Below are 20,462 nucleotides of genomic sequence, written 5' to 3'. Positions count from 1 at the left end.
AGCAGTTCTCTGCTGTTTCATTTTCATGGTCAGATCCGGCTGTCCTGGCCCTGTGCCGGTGCCGGTTCAAATAACGGTCCGTGTGTGAGAAGAAGCGCTTTGACTTGCAGGTCGGGTCAGATGATGCTGGGAGGGGCCGGCTGGACTGGTACCGGAACCGGACGCGCTGTGAATGTGACGGGTTCGGACAGCACCGACACCACCGGGCGGTGGAGGCTGATTGCTGCTGTTTCCGAGGAGGAGAAGAGGAGGAGGTGTGATTCTGCGGGGACTCTCCGCCTCCTTCTTCTTCCCCACGCAGGGAGCGCGCTGCGCGGCTTGGAGAGGCGTGACGCGCCCGAACCGCATCTCCAGGATGGCAGGTAGGTCTCCGCCGTGGCAGAGACTCAGTGAGAATAGCCCGGCTCGGCCCGGCCCGGCCCGGCTTGCAGTCTGAATGTGATCCCGGGTCTGCGGCTCTGTGTGTCCGCGGCCGCTATAAGAAGCGAGGCTCCTTCAGCCGTGCACCGGAGGCAGCGTCGTCCTCACGGTAAACTGGGCCGTGCCGGACCGGACCGGAGCGTGCCGGGGGAAGGGGGAGGGGGGCATATCAGCCCCGGACACGAACATGCGGGGCGGATGCAGCCTCCACCTCGCGGACTCGGCGGGCGGGTGGAGGCAGTTAGCATCTGTCCGATAATGGGGTCAATCTGAGAGGAGGCCGAGCCGGGCCAGACCGGCAGAGGAGTGAGTGTTCTGGAAACGGAGCCGAGCAGAGCACAAAAACCCGGACTGACAGAGAATATACCAACCTGTCACTTTATTAGGCACAGTTGTGAAAGCCGGTCAGACAAACAGCTGGATACCTTTTAAATATTCACCGTCACGTCTTTGTGGTTTCACTTATTGATCGATGGTTGATTTATTGACTGATTGATCATTTTTGAAGGTTCTTTATGCAAATCCTTCAAACCGACATTTTCATGTTTTGCGCAAACAGAAAAATCCCCGCAGGTGGAGGCGAGCCTGAAGCCTCCTGCTTCAGCCGCACACCCTCGTAGGCTCCGGGGTCTGGGACAGTGACCCATTTGTAATCGTGCTCTGCAGAGAAAGCAGAGCTCCCTTTTTGCTCGGTACTGAGGGGCTGTGAGGAGCAGCAGGGATCACGTGACACTGCGTGTAATCTCTTTATTAATATTACCTGAGAGCTGTCCTCAGCTCAGCCTGGTTACGATGAGCTGACTCACAGGGAAGTGCTGATGTTAAAGTTGAGACGAGATCAGAAATATGTGCAGATTAAAGCCCCGCTAGCCTTCATCACAAACCTGGACAATGAAGTAATAAGTCAGTGGTCCAGATGCTCCACCCGCAGGTTGGAGCAGGTCTTCATCATCTTCACAGAGAAAGTGTTTCAGGTTCAGAGTTAGACTGTAGCCTAAGCCTAGATGTTCTGGGTTTATGTCCTCCACCCTTCCAGAATGAAGGATGTGAAGCTGCTGAAATCAGGTGATTCGGGTGTGAGGGTCCAGCAGCAGGTACATGTTTAACTGACCTTCTGATGGTGTGGCAGCCCTGATCCTGACCCCGCTCTGCATGCTGTCAGAAATGTCAGCTGTGATCTTCATTCAGACCTGAGCTGCTCTCGAAGCAACATCAGAGCATTTTTAGCGCTCCGTGTTTCAGTTTCAGAGGGGTTTTATCCAGGCTGAACAGCCCCAGTTTAAGGTACCCAATTCTTTACGAGTACAGTTTGAAATATTAGACTAACATCATTCTGTGTCTTTGTTGTCCCGTCCATCCACCCGACCTCCTCCCTGCAGCCTTCAGTAGAACACCCTAAAACCAAATGAATGAGCATGTTCCACAGTCTTTAGGTCGTGGGTTTGTTATGGGGTGGCTTTAGACGTTTTCATGCTGTCCTCCAAAATAAGACATCAGGACACCAAGCACCAAGCACTTCCACCACTAGAGGGCACAGTCACAGTAAAATGTTTGCTGCAGGGTCTACAGCACGTAAAAACCTTCAGATCCTTTAAGCAGAGGATTTTGGGGGATTTTACCCCTGAACCGTAAAAGTCCGATGGGGTATGTCGTCATGGCACTGGGGGGCAGCGAGGACACCCAAGTTTGTAAATGTAATAACTCAAGAATGAGGTGATGTAGGAGTTTGTTTATGACATACGTGCATCTACTTGGAGTCTTTTGAGTCTTTGCTGCAAGTCTTTGTCTGTTTTCAAAGCAGCACGTCTGCTTCACAATGAATGCTTCTGCAGCACCGCCTGTCCCTGGGTTCCTACTTTTTCACTGCTTCAGAGTCTTCTCAGCTTCATGCTGGACTGTAATGAGGCACTTTAGTGTTTTTCTTTCATCACTGTTACCTTTGCAGCAAAGCTCTCACAGACGGTGTGCATCGAGAATATTGGTCTCTCTCCTATCTGACAGCGTCAGTCCATAAACACTGGTTTCAGCATCAGACCTAAACATCCACAGCAGGCCAGCTGTAGTCTGAGTTGGAGCAGGGAGGAGGTCAGGGTGGATGGAAGGGTATCAGAACTTGCTGGGACTTTAGTTCGGAGACAAAAGCTAATGCGTCAGGCTGATAGTTAGATTTGTTATTTCAAACTTTGATGAATTGTTTCAACTATGAACCTTCCCATCAGAGGGTCACACACTACTCCACACAACTTTACAGCCTTTATTTTTAAAGTAACTAACGATGAAGGTAAAAAAGAGTTTTAGCTGAATCTTTCCTGATCCGTTTGATGATGTCATCATCCAGCAGGAGAATGTTCTCCTGTGCTCGGTGAGAACCCTGCAGGACACACATTTTCTGACTGCTGTTCTATGCTACTCAGGTCCTCCTGAGGGGCCTTCGGCTCTTTGTAGCGGGACCGCACCGCCGGTCCTTTGAGGACGATGGACGCTGTGACCTCGCCAGGCCCCAGCTCCAGCACCAGGACCAGGATGGAACGCAGAACCTCGGCCTGCAGACAAACACTAGGTGTGGTCCTGCTGGTGGCTGGCACATTGGTTTCCATGGTGACCTCAAGTTCACCTGCTGCAGGTAACCTTGCTAGGTGCTGTTAGCTGTTAATGTTGACCTCTGACCTCTGAGCCATCTGTACACAGCAGGAAATGAACATGGACTTCCTCAAAAGGACTGCAGTGCAGGAATCTTCTTCTGAGTCTCATTTTAGCTCCATATTGTCATCCTCCCACATTACTGACTCACGCACACACAGAGTCACATGACCTGCTGATGTCAGACTGTGGAGGTTTACACTGACATCAGCTGATCAGATGTAGGCAGCAGGAAGCTGCTTCATCACAAACAGCTCTCAGAGGTCAGCTGGTTGTGACTGTGTTGGTGTGATGTCACTTTTAGTCCTGAAACGTCACTCGACATTTCAGGACTTGTGTTAGAGATGACAGATTCGGGGAGTGTGTGTTTATTATAGCGCCCTCTGTGGATCACATGTTGCATTATGGATGTCAGATTTCAACCCATGGCTGTGTTTTAATTCAGACTGAAGAAGAGTTTGTCCAACCTGATGAAGACGTAGAAACTTGTTTCAGTGCACTGAAAGAAAAACCACAAACATCACATGGTCATACATCCACAATGAAATGTAGCTCAATTCCCTGGGCTAATTTTTTTATTCTCCACCTGCTCTTCTATAGAGCACCTGTGCCATGAGACGTCAGAGCTACGCAGATGTGAAATAAAACAGATGTGAGAGCTCAGCAAGCACATAATGAACGCTTAGTGAATAAAAAAACTGTAAATAAACAAAGTGAAGTGGGAAGCCTGAGATGGTCTAAGCATGGGCAGAGGATGAAGATGGAGGAGAAAAGGAACACCTCAGAGGAGGTTCATAGATGTAGTGAAGGAGGACTGCTGAGTTGTCAGTGTGAGAGGAGGATGCTGGGAGATGGAGGCAGATGATCCACTTTGGCACCCCCTAATGGAAGCAGGTGAAAGAAGAATAAGGTTTACTGCTGAGGAGATTATCTATAATACTATCGTGTCATATTTGAGTAGATTTATATTTTAGACTGCAAATCAGAAGGACCCAACGCTTTAAAATAAATGTGATGGAGTACAGAAGCAGATGTGCTGCCATAAAACACCTCAGCCACAGCTGTTCTGTGAGGGCACCTCAGAGTCAGGAATAACAGGAGATGTTTCTCAGAGCTGAGAGCAGTAAATACAGGAGCTCAGATAAATGCAGGTTAGCAGTTAGCCTAGTGCATCAATCTGAAGAGATTCTTTATAATTAAAAAATGATAAATATTTTCTGCATCTATCGATCAGTCTGTCTGTCTGTGTGTGAGAGGGCGTCGTCTCCTGAATACCAATGACTCGTCTCTGTTCTGCATGTGATGCTGCCGCAAAGCACGGCGTCACCACGGCAACAAGGCCAAGACCAGATGAAAGAGACCCAGTCAACGCTGTGTGTGTGTGTGTGTGTGTGTGCGTACGTCATAAAGACAAATGGTTTTAAAGAGACTGCAAGGGAGGAAAAAGAGGAGTGTGTTTCTGCTGTGTGAATGAATGCTGTAAAGAAGCTGAACCAGCTCAGTCTCATTAAGGTGATCTGTGTTTGTGACGCTTTGTCATTTCAGAGTTTATTCTTTATTTTGTGCTGTGATCAGTTTCAAATCATAATTCAAAAATACTAATATGTTTGTAAAAACGAGTGTGCCACTGGCAGAGGTCAAAAGAAATGAAGTGCAAATACTTCATTACTGTACTTACTTACAGATTTTAGGTATCTGCACTTTTTTTTTTCTGACGACTTTTTACTTTTACTCCCTACATTTTAAATAAGTATCTGAGATTTCTATTCCTTACATTTTCAAAACAGGCTCATTAGTTTCGGTTTACAGCCCTTTCTTTGAGCTGCTGTATTTCACAGGGAGAGAAAAGAAAGCTTACATGTTTTTGCATCAGATATTGGGTTTGTACATGTGAAATTATGTTTCTTCATATTGCGAATCATGCTGCTAAACAAACTGAGGTAGACTTAACTGAGTTATTTAAAGGCTGCATGAAAATCCTCTGCAAGTTAGTGCAGGATAAGCAGGTTAGTTTGCTGAACTGTGATGGATTTAATGTAGAAAACAATGATATAAACGATATAAAGACAGCATAAACAGTGTACTGTCAGTGTATGGAAATCAGCCAGAACAACTCATGAAACATCTGCTCACATCTGGTTGAATTCAGGTGTGTAAATCCGCAAAGAGCAGCAGGTCAGCTGATCACAGCCTGTACATTAAGAAAATCTACTGGAGCTCTCAGTAGAAAGTATTGTGAGTTTGATTTTTTTCCTCACACTGAGCCACTAAAACTGATTTTTTAGTGTTCCCCCACCTGCTGAATCCACTTTAACCCGTGACTGTAGTCATTTCCTGTTTAGAGCAAAGTCACCCTCTACAATGCAGGCACCAGAAAACGGAGATATATTTTTTATTTTCCTTCTTTTTGTTCAGATTAAAGCTGACTGCAATTAGAATAAAAAACAGAATAAAGTTTGTGTTCCCATCTACAGATACTATTTTACCTTTATGTTAATATAGCACAAAGTTCAGTTAGATTTGCACAAAAATAGAAACGTCCTCCATAGATCTGCTTTTACTTTCTTACTTTTTACTTAGGTTTATTCAGGGTCCCTAGGTTCTTACCAGTCCTCAGGTTTATTCGGGTCTTCAGGGTCTTCAGATTTGTTCATGTTTATCAGTTTCTTTCAGGGTCCTTCAGGTTTATTCCCTCGTGTTTGGTAACAATCTGGTTATGGCACACGCTCACTCTTGAGGTATAATGTTGAGCTTTTAAATTCACGACTTCTGTCCTTCTGGCCCACAGTTGTGCTGGAATTCAACAGAACGACTGATTCTTCGTCACATCCGTCATCACCATCATCATCCTCCACCTCTTCTAGACCCTCACCTCCCAGCCACCCCTCAGACTCTGGATACCACAGTAACGGTGGTGGTGCAGGCTCAGCAGAGGACCCAGACTCTGGTGCTCAGGGGATCCACCTCCTCCTGAGACCTCCAGACCTCCTGTCCCCCAGTCTACCTCCACCACTTCCCCCACATAGCCAGCCCACCCTCACTCCTCCTCCCCCCTGGGAACAGGGGCCCTCACTGGAGGAGGCCTGGGGGTCTGGGGACTACCTGGAGACTCTGTCCTTCATGGTACCTGAAGGTGACGAGATGGCCCTCGCCACGCCACTGCCCAGCCACCCCTATGATGGGGACAATGGGGGGGACTGGGTCTCTTATGACACCTCCTTTCCTGCTCGCCCCACCCTCTCACTGTCATCCAAACTTCCCCTCTCCCCCTCCTCCTCAACCCCCAACATTCCCCTTCACACTCAGCCTGCCCATCCAGATGTCTTCCCCACCTGGGATGAGGACTATGACTTGGAGGACATGATCCCACTGGAGCCGACGGAGTTGCTGCTGCCTGACATGAACAGTCTGGAGTACTACACAAACCTGTTGGCTCGGGAGAGGGAGAAGGAGAGGGAGAGGGAGAGGGAGAAGGAGAAGGAGAGGGAAAAGGTAAATGAGAACGACTCCAAACCTGTCCTTACACCTACAGCAACACACACCCACCATCCTCCTTCTACCCCATCCTCGAGCCCCATTGCTCCTCTAGGATTGGAGCCTAAGCATCCCCCAAGACAGCCCACACCTCCCCTCATCCTTACACCTATCCTCACAGGTGAGGAGAAGACACCTGCTCCATCAGCCACCCCCAAGATCCCTTCCACCCCTACTGCTCTTGCTCCAAAACACAAAGACTATGTCTCGGTCCCAAGCAGGCACCCTTCCCGACCCCCATCCAACACCACCAGCTGGGTGCCTCCCCCTCCACCACTGGGACCCCCCACCCGCCCTGAGAGGCCAGAGAGGCCCACAGTGGTCACTGAGATGCCAGCAAAGGCTCCTCCCACCAAGGCCGCAACCACTACTAAGGCTACCACGACAACAACCACCGCCATCATCACCACCACCCAAATCACAGCCATCAGCCTGACCAGAGCCCCTCCAGTCACCACACCCAGAGTGGCCCAGACACCACCCACCAGACAATACCTGTGCAATGTCACCAAGCCAGAAATGTACCTGGTCAGAGTAGGTAAGAGTCTTAGAAGGTCATGTGACCGTACCTCCAGGTGCTGCACATGTTCTGTCTAATCACTGATGTCTTCCATGTTTGTGTGCCCTGCAGTCAGCTCCAAAGGCTCGTCTGCTGGTTTCAGTCAGGTCCGAGATCTTCTGAAAAAAGACTTCAACCGCTCAGTGGAGCTGCAGGTACAAACAGAATCGCTGCTTCTCAGATCTGCATGATTCCGTCCTGCTGATGCTGACTGTGGTTTCCCCTCACAGTCAAGCTCCTGCTTCACAGACTTCACATGAAACAGGCTAATCCCAGCCCGTCCTCTAATGTTCTCGCTCTGAAGTGTTTGTTTTTAGCTCATTCGGCTGCAGTCACAAGAATCACTACTCTATCTGCAGTACTGGTCAGAATTTAGTCAAACACACAGACAATGATCGGCTAATATTTGTCTTTCTCACTGGATTTTCTTCCTCATTAGTTTGTCCAAAGCAACCAACCAATGACCAGAGACTGATCTCTGTGTGTTACTGTGTCACTGACGTTCTGGTTCATGCTTATGTGGAGTTTGCGTTGTGCTGGGAGCCAGTCATTTATTAACTTTGTAATAGTGAACTCTGTTTCTAAGCTAATGTTAGCTTGTTGTTTACTGGGAGCAGAGGCATCGAGACACTCGGAGTATAAACCTGACATCCTTTAGATTTTAGTCTTTCACATAGAAATCAGTCCATAGACTGTTAGAGGCAGCAGGAGAAGGTCCAAGCTTTTAAATTACACAAAAATCAATAAAAACCATTTAATCCATGAAAATATGCCATCTGATGCATACTTTTCTTTATTTTTTTAATGCCTTCTCTTTCATTTATTCATTTACTTTACTGAATCCTTATTAGATATTAAGCTAAACTTAAAAATTGTTAATAACTTTCCACTCTTCCCTGGTTGTTTCCTTTTCAGTTCCTAAGAACTCCATCCAGTTTTGCCTTTCGTGTTGTGTCGGGACCGCTGATCTTCACTGCCATGTCCGTCATCAATGCCCTCCGCCGACCGCCGCCACGCTTCGGCCCCATTCCCACAGTTTCACCACTGTACACCATACCTGACCTCAGGTATCAGATCCACTCTGTGCTGCAGTTTGTTCCCACTCATGTTGACATCCGAGTCTGCAACTTCAGTGAACGGGTGGAGAGAGGGCTCACCATGGCGTACGCAGAGACACGGAAGAGATTACATGAGGGAGGGAACGCCACCGTACAGGTGAGTCTGCCTCGTGTGTGGTCACCATTTAAAGCCGTTCGCTTTTCTAATTTCTTTTACTTCTTCACACAGTTGCTGAACATCACCATAAGCGTGGCCCGGCCAGCGGTGGAGCAGAAGGTTCCCGTCGACATCACGTTTGCGGTGCGGGATGGCCGGGGCTACCTGCCGGGGTCAGAGGTCAGTGAACACCTGAGGAAGCTCAGCCTGGTGGAGTTCAGCTTCTACGTGGGATTTCCTGCGCTGCAGATCGCTGAACGTACGAGACGATACACAAACCCATCACATGTCACAGTAAACATTAAACCGACAATATGTAAAGCGTTTTTATCAAACTTCTGTTAACAGCCTTTCACTACCCTGAGCTCAACACTTCACACCACCTGCGCTCCACCTGGGTCCGTACAGGTAAGAAACCCACTCTCTTTTTTTTACATTTTGGTATGATGTTTTTGTACTGTGTGGATGATGGTATGTGTTAGCTTCGCTCTGACGAACTCCCCTTTGTGTGGTATCAGTCCTGCTGGGAGTTCAGGAGCAGCTGGTGGCTGAGAGAAGCTTTAAGGCTCGTCTGGAGAGACGCCTGGCTCTGCTGTTGGAGGAGGGACTGCAGGAAACCAGTAGGAGGCGCTGGAAGAGAGCCACAGCAGTGGGCAACAACAGTCTACAGGTACACGCACAAGGCAATGATGGCTGATGTAATGCCACCAGACAGAGGTGTGTGTACCTGTACAATGTGAATGTGCACTGAACCGGTTGTGTCTCAGGTGGTGCGGGTCTCCAGGCTGTCAGGGGCAGAGCGCCCTCTGGAGGTCTTTTACTTTGTGGAGGGTCCCGGTGGAGAGAGGGTCCCTGCTGAGGTGACCGCCGCCACTCTGAACCGTGTGGACCTTCAAAGGGCCGCCATTGTCCTTGGACACCGTGTGCAGAGACCGCTGGCCCAACGTGAGTCCAATGCTGAGTGTGTCCAAACTGCTTCTGATTGGTTCAGAAAGTGTCATATTGATAAAGTTTGATCTTTTTGATTCTGTTTCCAGCTGTGGAGACGATCTCTGTCCCTCCAGCTGAGACTCAGAGCAGCAGCATCTGGCTGATTGTCGGTGTTGTTGTCCCGGTTGTACTGGCCGTCTTCATCATCATCATCCTGTACTGGAAGCTCTGCGGTTCCGAGAAGCTTGAGTTCCAGCCGGACGCCATTAACACCATCCAGCAGAGGCAAAAGGTCAGAGGTCAACAAAAAGGACTGGCACTTTAAAATTAACAGGCGATGACACCTGGTGTTTTTCTGTCCTCTGTGTTTGCAATCTTAGGATTTTAGCCACCAACATGATGTTTTTGTTACCTTACTGACCCCTGATCCATATCCTCTGTCAGCTTCAGGCTCCCAGCGTTAAAGGCTTCGACTTTGCAAAGCTTCACCTGGGTCAGCACAGTAAGGATGACATCATGGTGATCCAGGAGTCCGGTCCACTTCCTGCACCAGTAAAGGAAGCCACGCCCTCTGATGGCGGAGACCTCAACACCCCCAAATCCAAAGGATCATCCACCAAGGTGTCGCGGCTGAGCCGCCGCAGGGGGAGGTTAGGAATATGTTGTGACTTATTAAACAAACTTGTTAAAAAATATAGAATATGAACTTCACTGGCTCGTTGACACGATTATTTTTCATTCAGAGAAATCGTCGACATCGAACATTTTTACTGAAGTATCTCAAAATTTTACTTAATCCGGCAGCTGTGGCTACAATGTAGCTTGCCATCGCCAGTGTGTGAATGGGTGAATGACTGAATGTAGTGTGAAGCGCTTTGGGGTCCTTAGGGACTAGAAAAGCGCTATACAAATGCAGGCCATTTACCATTTACCTGTTGTGTCCATTGTCAGGCTCAGCCCATCAGACGGCGACTCGTTAGGAAGCGACCAATCGAGCGGCAGGGAGTCAGCAGAAGAAAGCACCCGACCTGTGGCCACACCCAGCGAGGGGAAACAGCACAGGAAGACACCCAAAAATGGTGAGAGCCACAGTGACATAATCAGCTTTAGTATTTGTAATGAATAGGCTGTAAACAAAGGATGGAGGCTCTGCTCTGTTCAAACTTTGTCTTTTCTGTTTAATGCACTGCCTACTTGAAGGGAGGAGCAAAATGGGTACGTTACCATGCCAACACATTACCACCTTCTCACACACCGATCTCCAATCCACATTTCCTATCAACACATGAAGCATTGCGATGCTGCAGAGACAAGAGCTCAACCTTTAAATTCACAGATTAAACAATAATAATAATTAATCTGTGACTGTGTCAAATCGATCCGTCTCCAGTAATCACAGTACCAGCGACAACAATACCTTAACTCATAAAGGGAAGAACAGGTCCTGGTTTATGAGGCGAGTCATCAGCAGTAAGCTAAATCTGAATACTGATCATCACTAAATGATGGAGCGAATTTTACTTTCCACTCTTACTTTATTAACTTCTCTTTTTTATTATTCTTGTACACTTGGAATATACATGCTTGTTGTCTAAATGTTTATATTCAGACTTCTCTATAGTTTGAAGGTTATTTCTGGTAAAATAATTTCTCTGACAGTAACAAACACAACCCTGAGTAATGCTGAAGATCTGACCGCAGTTGTCAGCCTCCTGGATGTCCTCTGCATATGACCTCTGACCTCTGTGCTGGGGGTCTTGGTCTGTCTGAGGGATTTCCCTCATTCTCTCTTTGTTTCTTCTGCTGCTTATTCTGGGAAAAAGTTTTTTTCTCCCACTTTTTCATCATTATCCTTATCATCGCCATCTTCATCTCCTTGTTGGTTGCTTGTCACTTTTTATCCTTCTGCAGTAACTGCAGCTCTGCACACATAAACACGTTTATTTCTGCTGTAAAGCTTTAACATGGATGTCTATGGGACTGACCTACTCGCTCTGCAAGCTTTCAGTAGATGGTCACTGGTGAAATGCATCCTGGGAGTCTGAGCTTTCACTTCTCTGTTGGTCTTTAAGTCTCCTTTCACTTTTTTCTGTCCTCTGACCTCTCCTTCCACAGGTGCTCCATCAGGCAGCGGCCCGGACGAACTGCTGTCCTCGTCCTCCATCTTTGACCATGTGGACCGCCTGTCCCGCGGGTCATCTGACGGCACCCGTCGTCAGGCCAACAAGGTGCAGCTCATCGCCATGCAGCCACGTCCGAGCCCACCGCAGCCACATGCCCCATCACAGCCAAGCCCCTCCCTCACTGAAAAGGTCAACACAGAGGTGAGTTGACAACAAAAATACATCCAGTCACAGCTTGCCATGAGGTCATCATCATTAACTGTAGTCAACCGTCTCTGTTCCTGCAGGTGGCGCTGCGGCACAAGTCAGAGATCGAGCATCACCGGAACAAACTGCGACAGCGTGCTAAGAGGCGGGGCCAGTGCGAGTTTCCCTCCATGGATGACATCATGGACGCATTTGGAGATGGTCCAGTTCAGAGTGAGGTGGCACAGCGACTCTACAGCTCTGCCCACGACCACATGGACTGCATCCTGCAGGCCGATGCTGCCTCACCCCCAACTCCCACCGACTCCAGGAAAAGGTCAGACCCTACCTGAGGTGAAAAAAGAATATTTCATTCTCCATGAACAGCTGCTTCTGTGTGACTAAAGCGAAAGCTGACTCAGTTCCCTCAAAGACAAACGTGTTCTCAGACTTCCTTGACGCATGCTCAGTCACACAGGTAAGGAAATCCCAGAAAGTTGATTCTGTTCATCTGGACATAGCATTACATTTGCATAATGACCAAAACTTGCAGCACTGATTTAATTGATTGTACAGTTTATAAGGTTGGGGGAACCTGCAGGCAGCAAAGACAGAAGAAGTGGATGATGATGAAATGTTTCTCTCACTGAAAACACTACATCCAGATGAATGGGACTGATGTCCTCAGAAGGACACATAGTCAATACTCTTGTCAGTCCTTCAGGGTTGGTGCATGTCTTTGATCCTGTAGGTAATATTCATGAACATGACCTCAAAGGGTAGCCAGGGTGAAGAAGGTGTGCATTTTGGGAATCTTAGCATTTTATCCCTGCTCTTTGCAAATGATGTAGGTCTTGGAGGCTGTGTGGACAATAGCTGATTTTTCTCTTTGGGCTCGCGGACAAAGGGGAAGGTGGAGCTTGAGATGGACTGGTGGATTGGTGCTCCATGCAGGAGTTGTACCGTACTGCTGCTGTGAGGTTAAGAAAGAGAGCTTAGCTCGAAGATGTCCGTTTCAACCTGACACAGGAGGAGCTCAGAATCGAGCCGTGCTCCTTCTCAGTCTGATCAGTGCCTCCTGAGCACCTCCAGACATGCCCAGTTGGGAGGAGGCCCTGCAGGAGACCTCAAACTCTAGAGAAATCATATTTAAGACATACCAACCGCATCCCTGTTAGCACCAAAGCTAAGCTCATTATTGTCCCATCTGTTTCCAGCCTGACTGTAAACTCTTGTGTTTTTTTGCCAGAGGGAGGCGCTCTCCTAGGAGTCGGCGGGCTCAGCCAGGACCTGGAAGTCTTCCTGACACAGACAGAGACCGGCTGCTCACCGATCAGAGCGCCACCTACAGGAAATACCCCGGACTCAACAACGTGGCCTACATGGTGAGGCAAACAAAATTTAACCATCAAATAAGCAAGGTAGGTGTGAGCTGGATATGTTGCCTGTTCTAAGCATTCACAGACACACATAATGTTTGAGTGTTTGGAGGTACACGGCTGATCTGATCTGTTACTGATGGTGTCGTCAGCATGACGTGGACAGAGCTGTACACTGTTACTGAACTCTGAGTGACACAGGAAGTCTTTTTGAGCCCTGTGGACTTTTTTTGTAAGACAGCAGAGCGCTGACTTGATGTTCTACTTCATTTCCTACAGTCAGACCCCGACCTGCCCCCGGACCACGGCAGCCCCTCCCCCACTGACGAGGTCTTTGACCCTGCCCCGGCCCCGCCACCCTACATGCCCCCCCAGCCCTCCATTGAAGAGGCCCGGCAGCAGATGCACTCTCTTCTGGATGACGCCTTCGCCCTGGTGTCGCCGTCCTCGCAGGGCAGCGCCGGGGTAAGCTCTGCCCTGCCCAGCCCCTCCCCTCAGAGCTGGCCCCCAAACCAGCAGTGGGGCTCTTACCCAGCAGCCCCCCCTCACAGCCCCTTCTCTGCAGTGAGTGTGTGGACCTGCAGATGAAGCAGATACTTCTGTCAGGAACTCGTGCTCTGGTTTAATTCTCTTCTTTCTCTTCTTCCTGCAGAGATATGCAGAGCTGGGGATGTCCCCCACCTCAGTCCAGGGCCTCCTGCAGAGGTTAGTATCAGAATACAGAAGACTTGGTCCAGTCTGAGTACTAGGTCAGAACCAGAGCTCATTCTCTGTGTGTTTCTACAGGCAGGGGCTGAGCTCAGGAGGGTATGTGTCTACTGGAGATCAGCTGCAGGAGTCCATTTACTCCAACAGGGGGCAGTATGAGGACCCACCCTCCTCCTCTAGACCTCGACCTGTAGGAGGGAGCACAGGTACAGTCACAGCCATCAACAAATAACAGCTCACCGTGCGTTCAGTTTATATGACCTGACAGCAGGTATCTACTTTTCATGATGGGGGGTTCATAGAAGTCACTGCAGCTATATACATGACCGGCCCCCTGCTGGGCAGCGACAGCACTGAGGATGGCCTCAGTGAGTCAATAAATACATTCAGTTCTGTAACTTTATGCCATGAAATATACAGATTAAAGTAAAATGAATGAATCAAATCTGAGTCTAAAATATTCTCCTCTTATTTTCACTTTCTGACGTGTTTTAGATCCTGAACTTGTCTCAAACAGTCAAAATGTGCAGAGGTAACGCATAATTCAGCTGACTGGTCATGCGGTAGAGGCTGCCCTCTGGTGGTGCCATACACTACAACAAATATACAGCATTTCTAACAGTTTAGGAAAGAAAGAATTATCATTCTCTCAAGATTTCTGAAAAGAATCATATTGTGTGTGAATACCCAGAGACTGTAGATTAGGTTAGTTAATGTGGGACGAGGCATTTTTTTCTCATGACTCTGACAATAAAGCCAAAGGTAACAAACCTCACATGACTTTGTCTGTATTCAGTTTGTTTCCACACAGGCTGATGATTTACTAATGTTGTATCTGCTGACTGGTTTCACTGACCTCCAGGTGCACAGCTCCATCACCTGACCCAGGTGGGTCTGTCCAGTCAGATTGGAGCATACCCTGGGGTGGGTCGCAGCATGTCGGGCCCCACTGGCTCTAGCTGGAATCAGCAGCATTCAGACCAGGACCTTTCCAGGCCGGGAGCCAGCAGAGAGAGCGTGAGTGGTGAAATCAGTAAAGAAAATAGCTTGGTGGTGCACAGGTGGAGCTGAAATGTCTCACCCTTTCTCCTTTCTTTTCACAGGTGATGTCCTTTCCTGAGTTCTCCTCTTCCTCTGTTTTCCAGATGCCCAGCTCCTCATTGCGGGACCCGTCAGCTCCACCTCTCCTCCTGACCTCACCTACTCCAGAATATCCGCCTGAGGATGCATCACCATCCGCCCACACCTCCGCCTCTCTTATAAAGGCCATCAGGGAGGAGCTGCGACGTCTCGCACAGAAACAGGCGGCAGTGACCAGCTACCCGTAAACTGGTTTGGACCTCTTTGGATCAGGACTCAGCTGGTTTTGAAAGTTTTAAACCACATAGAACCTGAAAGGTCTAAGGGAAACCATGAAACTAACCAATTTACACTCTGGGCTCTGTTGAGCTAGTGTACGTCTGTGCCGGTAAACCCAAAACAAGTCTGGACCACAATCCATGTCTGAAAACTTGGACGTCTCTCCTGGAGACCTCCGGTACTTTACAGGGTCCTGAACTGTCTGTCCGTCACTCTCAGCTCTGTTTCATTAGACATGAGTTTGACTTGTATTTTCCACTGAAGTGCTTCCTAAAGAGCATCATTAATGATCATCCTTCCTGAACCTCTTGATTCAGTCGTTACTTTTTAGACAGCTGGAGCAGCAATTCATTCCTGAACTTGTGGAGTAGATGGTCCTTGATGGTCTTCAACCCGATTGGCCTCTTGGTCTTCTGGAGTTTAGTCATTGGAGAGTTCATTCTGGCCTCCTCGAGTTCATGAGGGTTTTGAGGGGTTTGGTCCAGCCTAATATTGGGGGACAGTTGGAGCAGCTGCTTTTATTAAACCCAGTTCTAACTGCAAGATCAGTATTTGAGACCAGTCTAGAGTGAACTTTATGTTGACTGCACCAGCCAGCCTTAACTATGCCCGGTGGTAGCAAACTCGTTCACTCGAACATGCACATGAAGATGGGTGTTGCGTAACAGCAAGCATTCTTGCTAACTGTTTACTTTTGGTGTTTTAGTGGTTAACACATTTACTTGGGAAATAAAAGGTCACTGGTTTAATTCTAGTTGCTTGAGGAAGGGCCTTCATTGTAAACCTCTACCACATCAAACTTGTACAGCTGTTGTGACCCCCTGTGGTAAGAGAGCAGCTAAAAACAGCTTTTTTAATTTAGATGAAAGTAAATTTAAAAAAAAATTACTACAAATAAGAAAATTGAAACATCATTAGTTATCTCAAGGACACACTGATCGCCAAGCAGTCTAGCGTGATAGAACATGAGAAGCATGGCATTAGGACCTAAATAAGTCATTTTATTGACCGGGCATAGGCAGAAGACCTCCTGGGTAAAACAAGGATATGGTCATGTAATTGTTGATGCTCATGAAGCACAAGTGTGATAAAGTGCAGCACCACTAAATGCTCGGTCATGAACCAACTCAAACTTTAAGGCTCTCCAGTCAGTTCAAACAGATCAAGAGAGTCAACTCCTCGTTGTTGTATCTGTAACAGTCTGCATAGCTTGCTTGTTGTAAAATTAATTTATTGCTCATAGAAACAAATGCACAGTGGCTCCGTGCCTCAGAGGGTCCTGGTTTTGAGCTTGGGTCAGACCAGCTATGCAGTGGTTGTATGTTTTTGTTGTGCTGGTGAAGTTTTCTCCGGGAGCTCGAGTTTTCTCAGTGTTGATGAATGTACTAGGTCAGGTAGCTTATCTTGTTTCAAATCAGTCCGCTAAAAGAGTGTATAGTTCTCAACAATTTCATTTTCTGGTTTGAAGAACATGCCAAGATTTGCAAGAAGACTTAAGGCTGAATGGTGCAACTACCAATACTTCTCAGGCCTGACTTAGAACATCAGGTTATAAATACCTTCTTAAGTTAGTGCAACCAACCTTTGGAGAAGAACTTCCTTCTTCTAGTCTTTCAGAACTTCGTGATCGTTCCTGGAGTTCTAGAGTGAATGGATCTCCAGGGAATCTATCCGATGGAACCTCTGCGAAGTGCTGTCCTTAATGGCCTTCTGGTGGTTCATCCTATTGGGGTAGATGGTTATTCTTGACCTTTTGAGTGGATATTTCCCTCTGGACCAATTCCTCCTAAAGTTCTGAAGTGGATTGATTCTCTGGACCTTCTGTGGTGCTAACTGTCAGCCTCATACCATCTTGTCATTAACCACTAATTGCCTTCCACACTCCCATCAGCCACGGTGGTCAGGTGTCTGTTCATAAACCATATCAATGAGGTCTTTGCACTGTCGACAGCTGGAGGTGCCGCACAGTTCCTGCTGCACGGGGATGCAAAACAAGAAAAATAATATTTATAGCTATCTATAAGAATGAATAAATATATGTAAAGAGATAGAATCCCAATGAGCACAATATTAATGTAAGAGTTATTACTGGAGTATTGAGATGTTACATATTTTTTATTGCTTATATATGAAAGTATACTTTAAATGCTTTATTTTGATCAAAAAAAAGACCAAACTACTGTTCTATGGTTGTAATCCTCTTGTGTTTAAGCTCGCTGTAGATTTTGAGCTAACATTTGTTTCTCTGTGGAAACGTTGCTTAGCGTAGCCGCTCGCTCACTCGCTCGCGTGTTCATGTATCGGTGGCAATGAAAAAAAATTCAGCTAATGCATTGCTTTGGTATCGAGCTTTTTGTCGCTGATTTGTTGCATCCATCAGTCTGTGAGCAGAGCGCTGTAGACAAGTGGGTAAAAAGTGTTTGTGAGAGAGGGGAACTAGTCGTTCATCACCGCCGCAAGGTGGTTCTTCCTCAGACGAGAGCTGCTTCATAAACTCACTGAGAGATGTCTCGTCAGAACTGCCTGATGATCCTGATGAAGGGAAAAGCAAATAGTGATAAGGTTTATATGTCCAGGACTCCAGGCTGATCTTTTGTCTCACATGTAGAACACGTCAGGAAGTGCTCATTTCAGCTGTACTCTTCAGTGATACTCTGAGTACACTGTGTGGTTCAGGTGAGGGATCTGCCCAGGAAATTTCCCATTATGTTAGCTTCATTGTTCTCACATGAACTACAGACTTCATGCCAGGACATTGCAGGTAAAGGTGTTAATGTTTAACCTGCAGCTCTATTGGGCGATTAAGAGCATAAATAACTTTTCGTTGTTTCAGCCTGTGGCTGAATCCTCACACTCCCCTAAAAGGTTCGCACTGTTTCATCAGGGGAGAAAAATAAGGTTTGTCATTACTGACCTTTTATACTATTGAATATTTTTATTTTTATTATTGACCTTGTCCAGTGAGTGAAGTCTGCAGAACGTTCTGGAAGCTTGTAGAAGACCGCTTTGCAGACATGATTGTAGATCCAGAGAAATGTCTCTCTATGTGGACCTTCTGATATTGTCTCTGCATCTATTGTTTCAACCTTTAGTTTCATGTCCTGGTTGCATAGCTGAGCGGCTGGTTCCTCTCTTTGCTGATTGGCTGTCCTCTCTGTGGTGTGTTGGTGGTTGGTCACTCATGGTGAAGGTTTGTTTGCATCTGCTCTCTGCTCTTCTTCAGCATGTTCAACTAAGTTTGAGGCTTTAGCTATTTGTGGTGTTGCAGTTAATGTTTAGCATGCTGCCAAAAGATGTAAAAAAAGTGAAGAATCGTTCCACATCCAGTTAAGAGTGAGCAAAGAGTGATTCATGTCACAGTGCCATGAAAGCACCGTTCATCCAAGCACAGCCGGAAAAAACACACCATGAGAACCATCATGTTTTTGTTTTTTAGGAGATTTTTGAGTCTGAATGAAGATGCTTATGGATGGAGTGGATATGATGTTGAATAGAAACCTATTATATACGGAAAAGATTTTATCTGTGATTGTTCTGCTGAACAGACTCAAAGACACAACACATTCGTCATGAACCAGAAACCAACCGCAGAACTCTTTACCTGCTACAGACGATCTGATTGGACCTAGCACCTGTCAGTCATGCTGTAGGACTCAGCAATGCCTACAGGATCAAATGGTGCTAATTCAATGACTCAAGGTGTCTGAAACGATCAGATCACCCCAAAAATGGAAAATAATCCTGCAGGTGTCCGAATAGCAAAGAAAAGTCTTCTCAGCAAACTCTTCATAAACTTCTCCTGAATGTTTCTGTTTTCCAGAGACTCTGTTTTCTAGACCTGTGATCCTCAGTAAGAGTCCAGCAGATGAGCAGACGCTCAGAGGATGATTTTTCATGACAAAACTACTGATCAGCACTCTGAGACCTGCTGAAGTTTGCGGGGATCACGGTTGCTCCCCTCCCTGCAGGCCGAGCCGGCCCAGTTGCTGTCGTGGACACAAAAATATGAAACTGTGGAGGTATTGTACAGACGAGACAGGAGCTGTAACTTTCCATTCCGACTTTATTCATCTCCACACAACAACTGAACACATTGTGCCAAAAACCAGCAGAACCTCTCCTCCCGACCTTGGTGTGAGTGGAGCCCTCTGGTGGGCCACCACAAAACTGCAAAAACTGCTGCAGAGCAGATCAGCAGCTGCAGGTGGAGGCGATGGAGTCACGGCACAGGAAGCATGTGGTCAGCTGATCATTAGCTTTAGTGGGGAGAACTTTGAAAACAGATCTTTGAGACAGATCATTTGACAAACAGATCTTGCGCAGACTGCAGCTGTCGGTGGATCTCCTTCAGAAGCTTTTAAAACAAACCTGCTGCTGCATTGGCACATTTTTAAAACTTATCAGTTTCAACTTTGTTCTGTTGTTTTTGAACAGAGTTTAAAGGATCTGATAATTATTTGTTTCAAAATTTTAAACCGATTCTATGTTTTAGCTACTATTCCAGCTTTTCCTGTTATCTCAAACTGCCCGCTAAAATAAGAGCTTGGACAAGCTTTCCCCTGCCAAAATCAGTAGCTGTATCTGCACCAGCAATTGAAACTGTTTTCAGGTGTTGACCATTGACCTGCAGAGAGCTTTGCTTTCGCCAGGGTTTCAGATTTCCCCTCTGTCAGTAGTTTTGTCATGAATGAACTTCTGTACGGCTGCTCCGAGTCGAACCACATTCCTGTTGTTCCTCTTCAGGCTCCGTTTCCACGCACAGCCTCGCCGATTTACACACTTACACCAGGTGAGAGCAGGCCCCAGGTGTGGTTCAGGTAACTTGGTGATGCTGCTTCATGGAAACAGAGCCTGGGAGAGTTCTTTTAATGTCGAGTCAGTGAGCTGGGAACACTGCCAGCAGCCTCACCTGTTCCACAGTGGCCAGATGAGTGTGCTGCTAACCTGTGCGGGTCACATTGATAGGATCTGTTCTACCCTGCCTCTGTGTGAGCTGCACCCTGTGGTGTTTCAAGTCTGACAGACTGTGTTCAAAACATTAAAGAGACATGTTCAGATTCAGAGAGGCTGACGGCTTTTTCTTCATTCTTCGATGATTCAGTTTTCCTCTGATGCGCTGCACAGCATCTAATCTGTCTGATCCCTCCAATCGGCCAACGCCTCATTCCAAGACCACACAGCTCTGCATATGGAGGCCCATTTCTGGCACAATGACACTGACTCATGGGACAGAGTCACCAAGTTTAATAGCAATACTGTAATCTAAACAAACAGCTCATTTCTAGAAAGATCTGAAGTTTAGGAACAATTTGTTAAGAATAAAGTCATAAGCACATAAATCCTCATTAACATTATTTACATTTTAAATCTGGTGTCAGCAGGGATAGCTATCGCCTGCATCCACAGACT

The 20,462-nt window shown here is 47.1% G+C and overlaps 1 protein-coding gene across 5 annotated transcripts; it reads left to right on the top strand.

Annotated features, from left to right (window-relative positions):
• Nucleotides 1-38: 38 nt before the first annotated feature.
• LOC146555294 (UPF0606 protein KIAA1549) lies at nt 39-20,110 on the top strand. Of its 5 annotated transcripts, none has more exons than XM_085251348.1 (21): nt 39-362; nt 2,835-3,043; nt 5,849-7,132; nt 7,226-7,308; nt 8,069-8,368; nt 8,441-8,627; nt 8,717-8,776; nt 8,887-9,038; nt 9,136-9,313; nt 9,406-9,590; nt 9,743-9,948; nt 10,250-10,377; nt 10,499-10,513; nt 11,414-11,622; nt 11,709-11,944; nt 12,857-12,992; nt 13,266-13,451; nt 13,639-13,691; nt 13,773-13,900; nt 14,557-14,711; nt 14,798-20,110. In XM_085251348.1, exons 2-21 carry the CDS (start codon nt 2,896-2,898, stop codon nt 15,020-15,022), a joined length of 4,254 nt encoding a protein of 1,417 aa, XP_085107474.1. In that variant the 5' UTR covers nt 39-362; nt 2,835-2,895; the 3' UTR covers nt 15,023-20,110. The 5 variants fall into 5 exon arrangements, with proteins under 5 accessions (XP_085107474.1, XP_085107472.1, XP_085107473.1 ...); XM_085251346.1 differs by having other exon boundaries at nt 13,266-13,550; XM_085251347.1 differs by having other exon boundaries at nt 12,857-13,028.
• The last annotated feature ends 352 nt before the right edge of the window (nt 20,111-20,462 follow it).

The sequence above is a fragment of the Mchenga conophoros genome, linkage group LG17 (genome assembly GCF_057382185.1).
Source record: "Mchenga conophoros isolate Kocher_MC1m ecotype Shallow Benthic linkage group LG17, M_conophoros_male_GT1.1, whole genome shotgun sequence".
In the NCBI taxonomy this organism is placed as follows: domain Eukaryota; kingdom Metazoa; phylum Chordata; class Actinopteri; order Cichliformes; family Cichlidae; genus Mchenga; species Mchenga conophoros.
The sequence above is the reverse complement of the archived record's forward strand: the minus strand, read 5'-3'. Positions and strand labels throughout refer to the sequence as shown.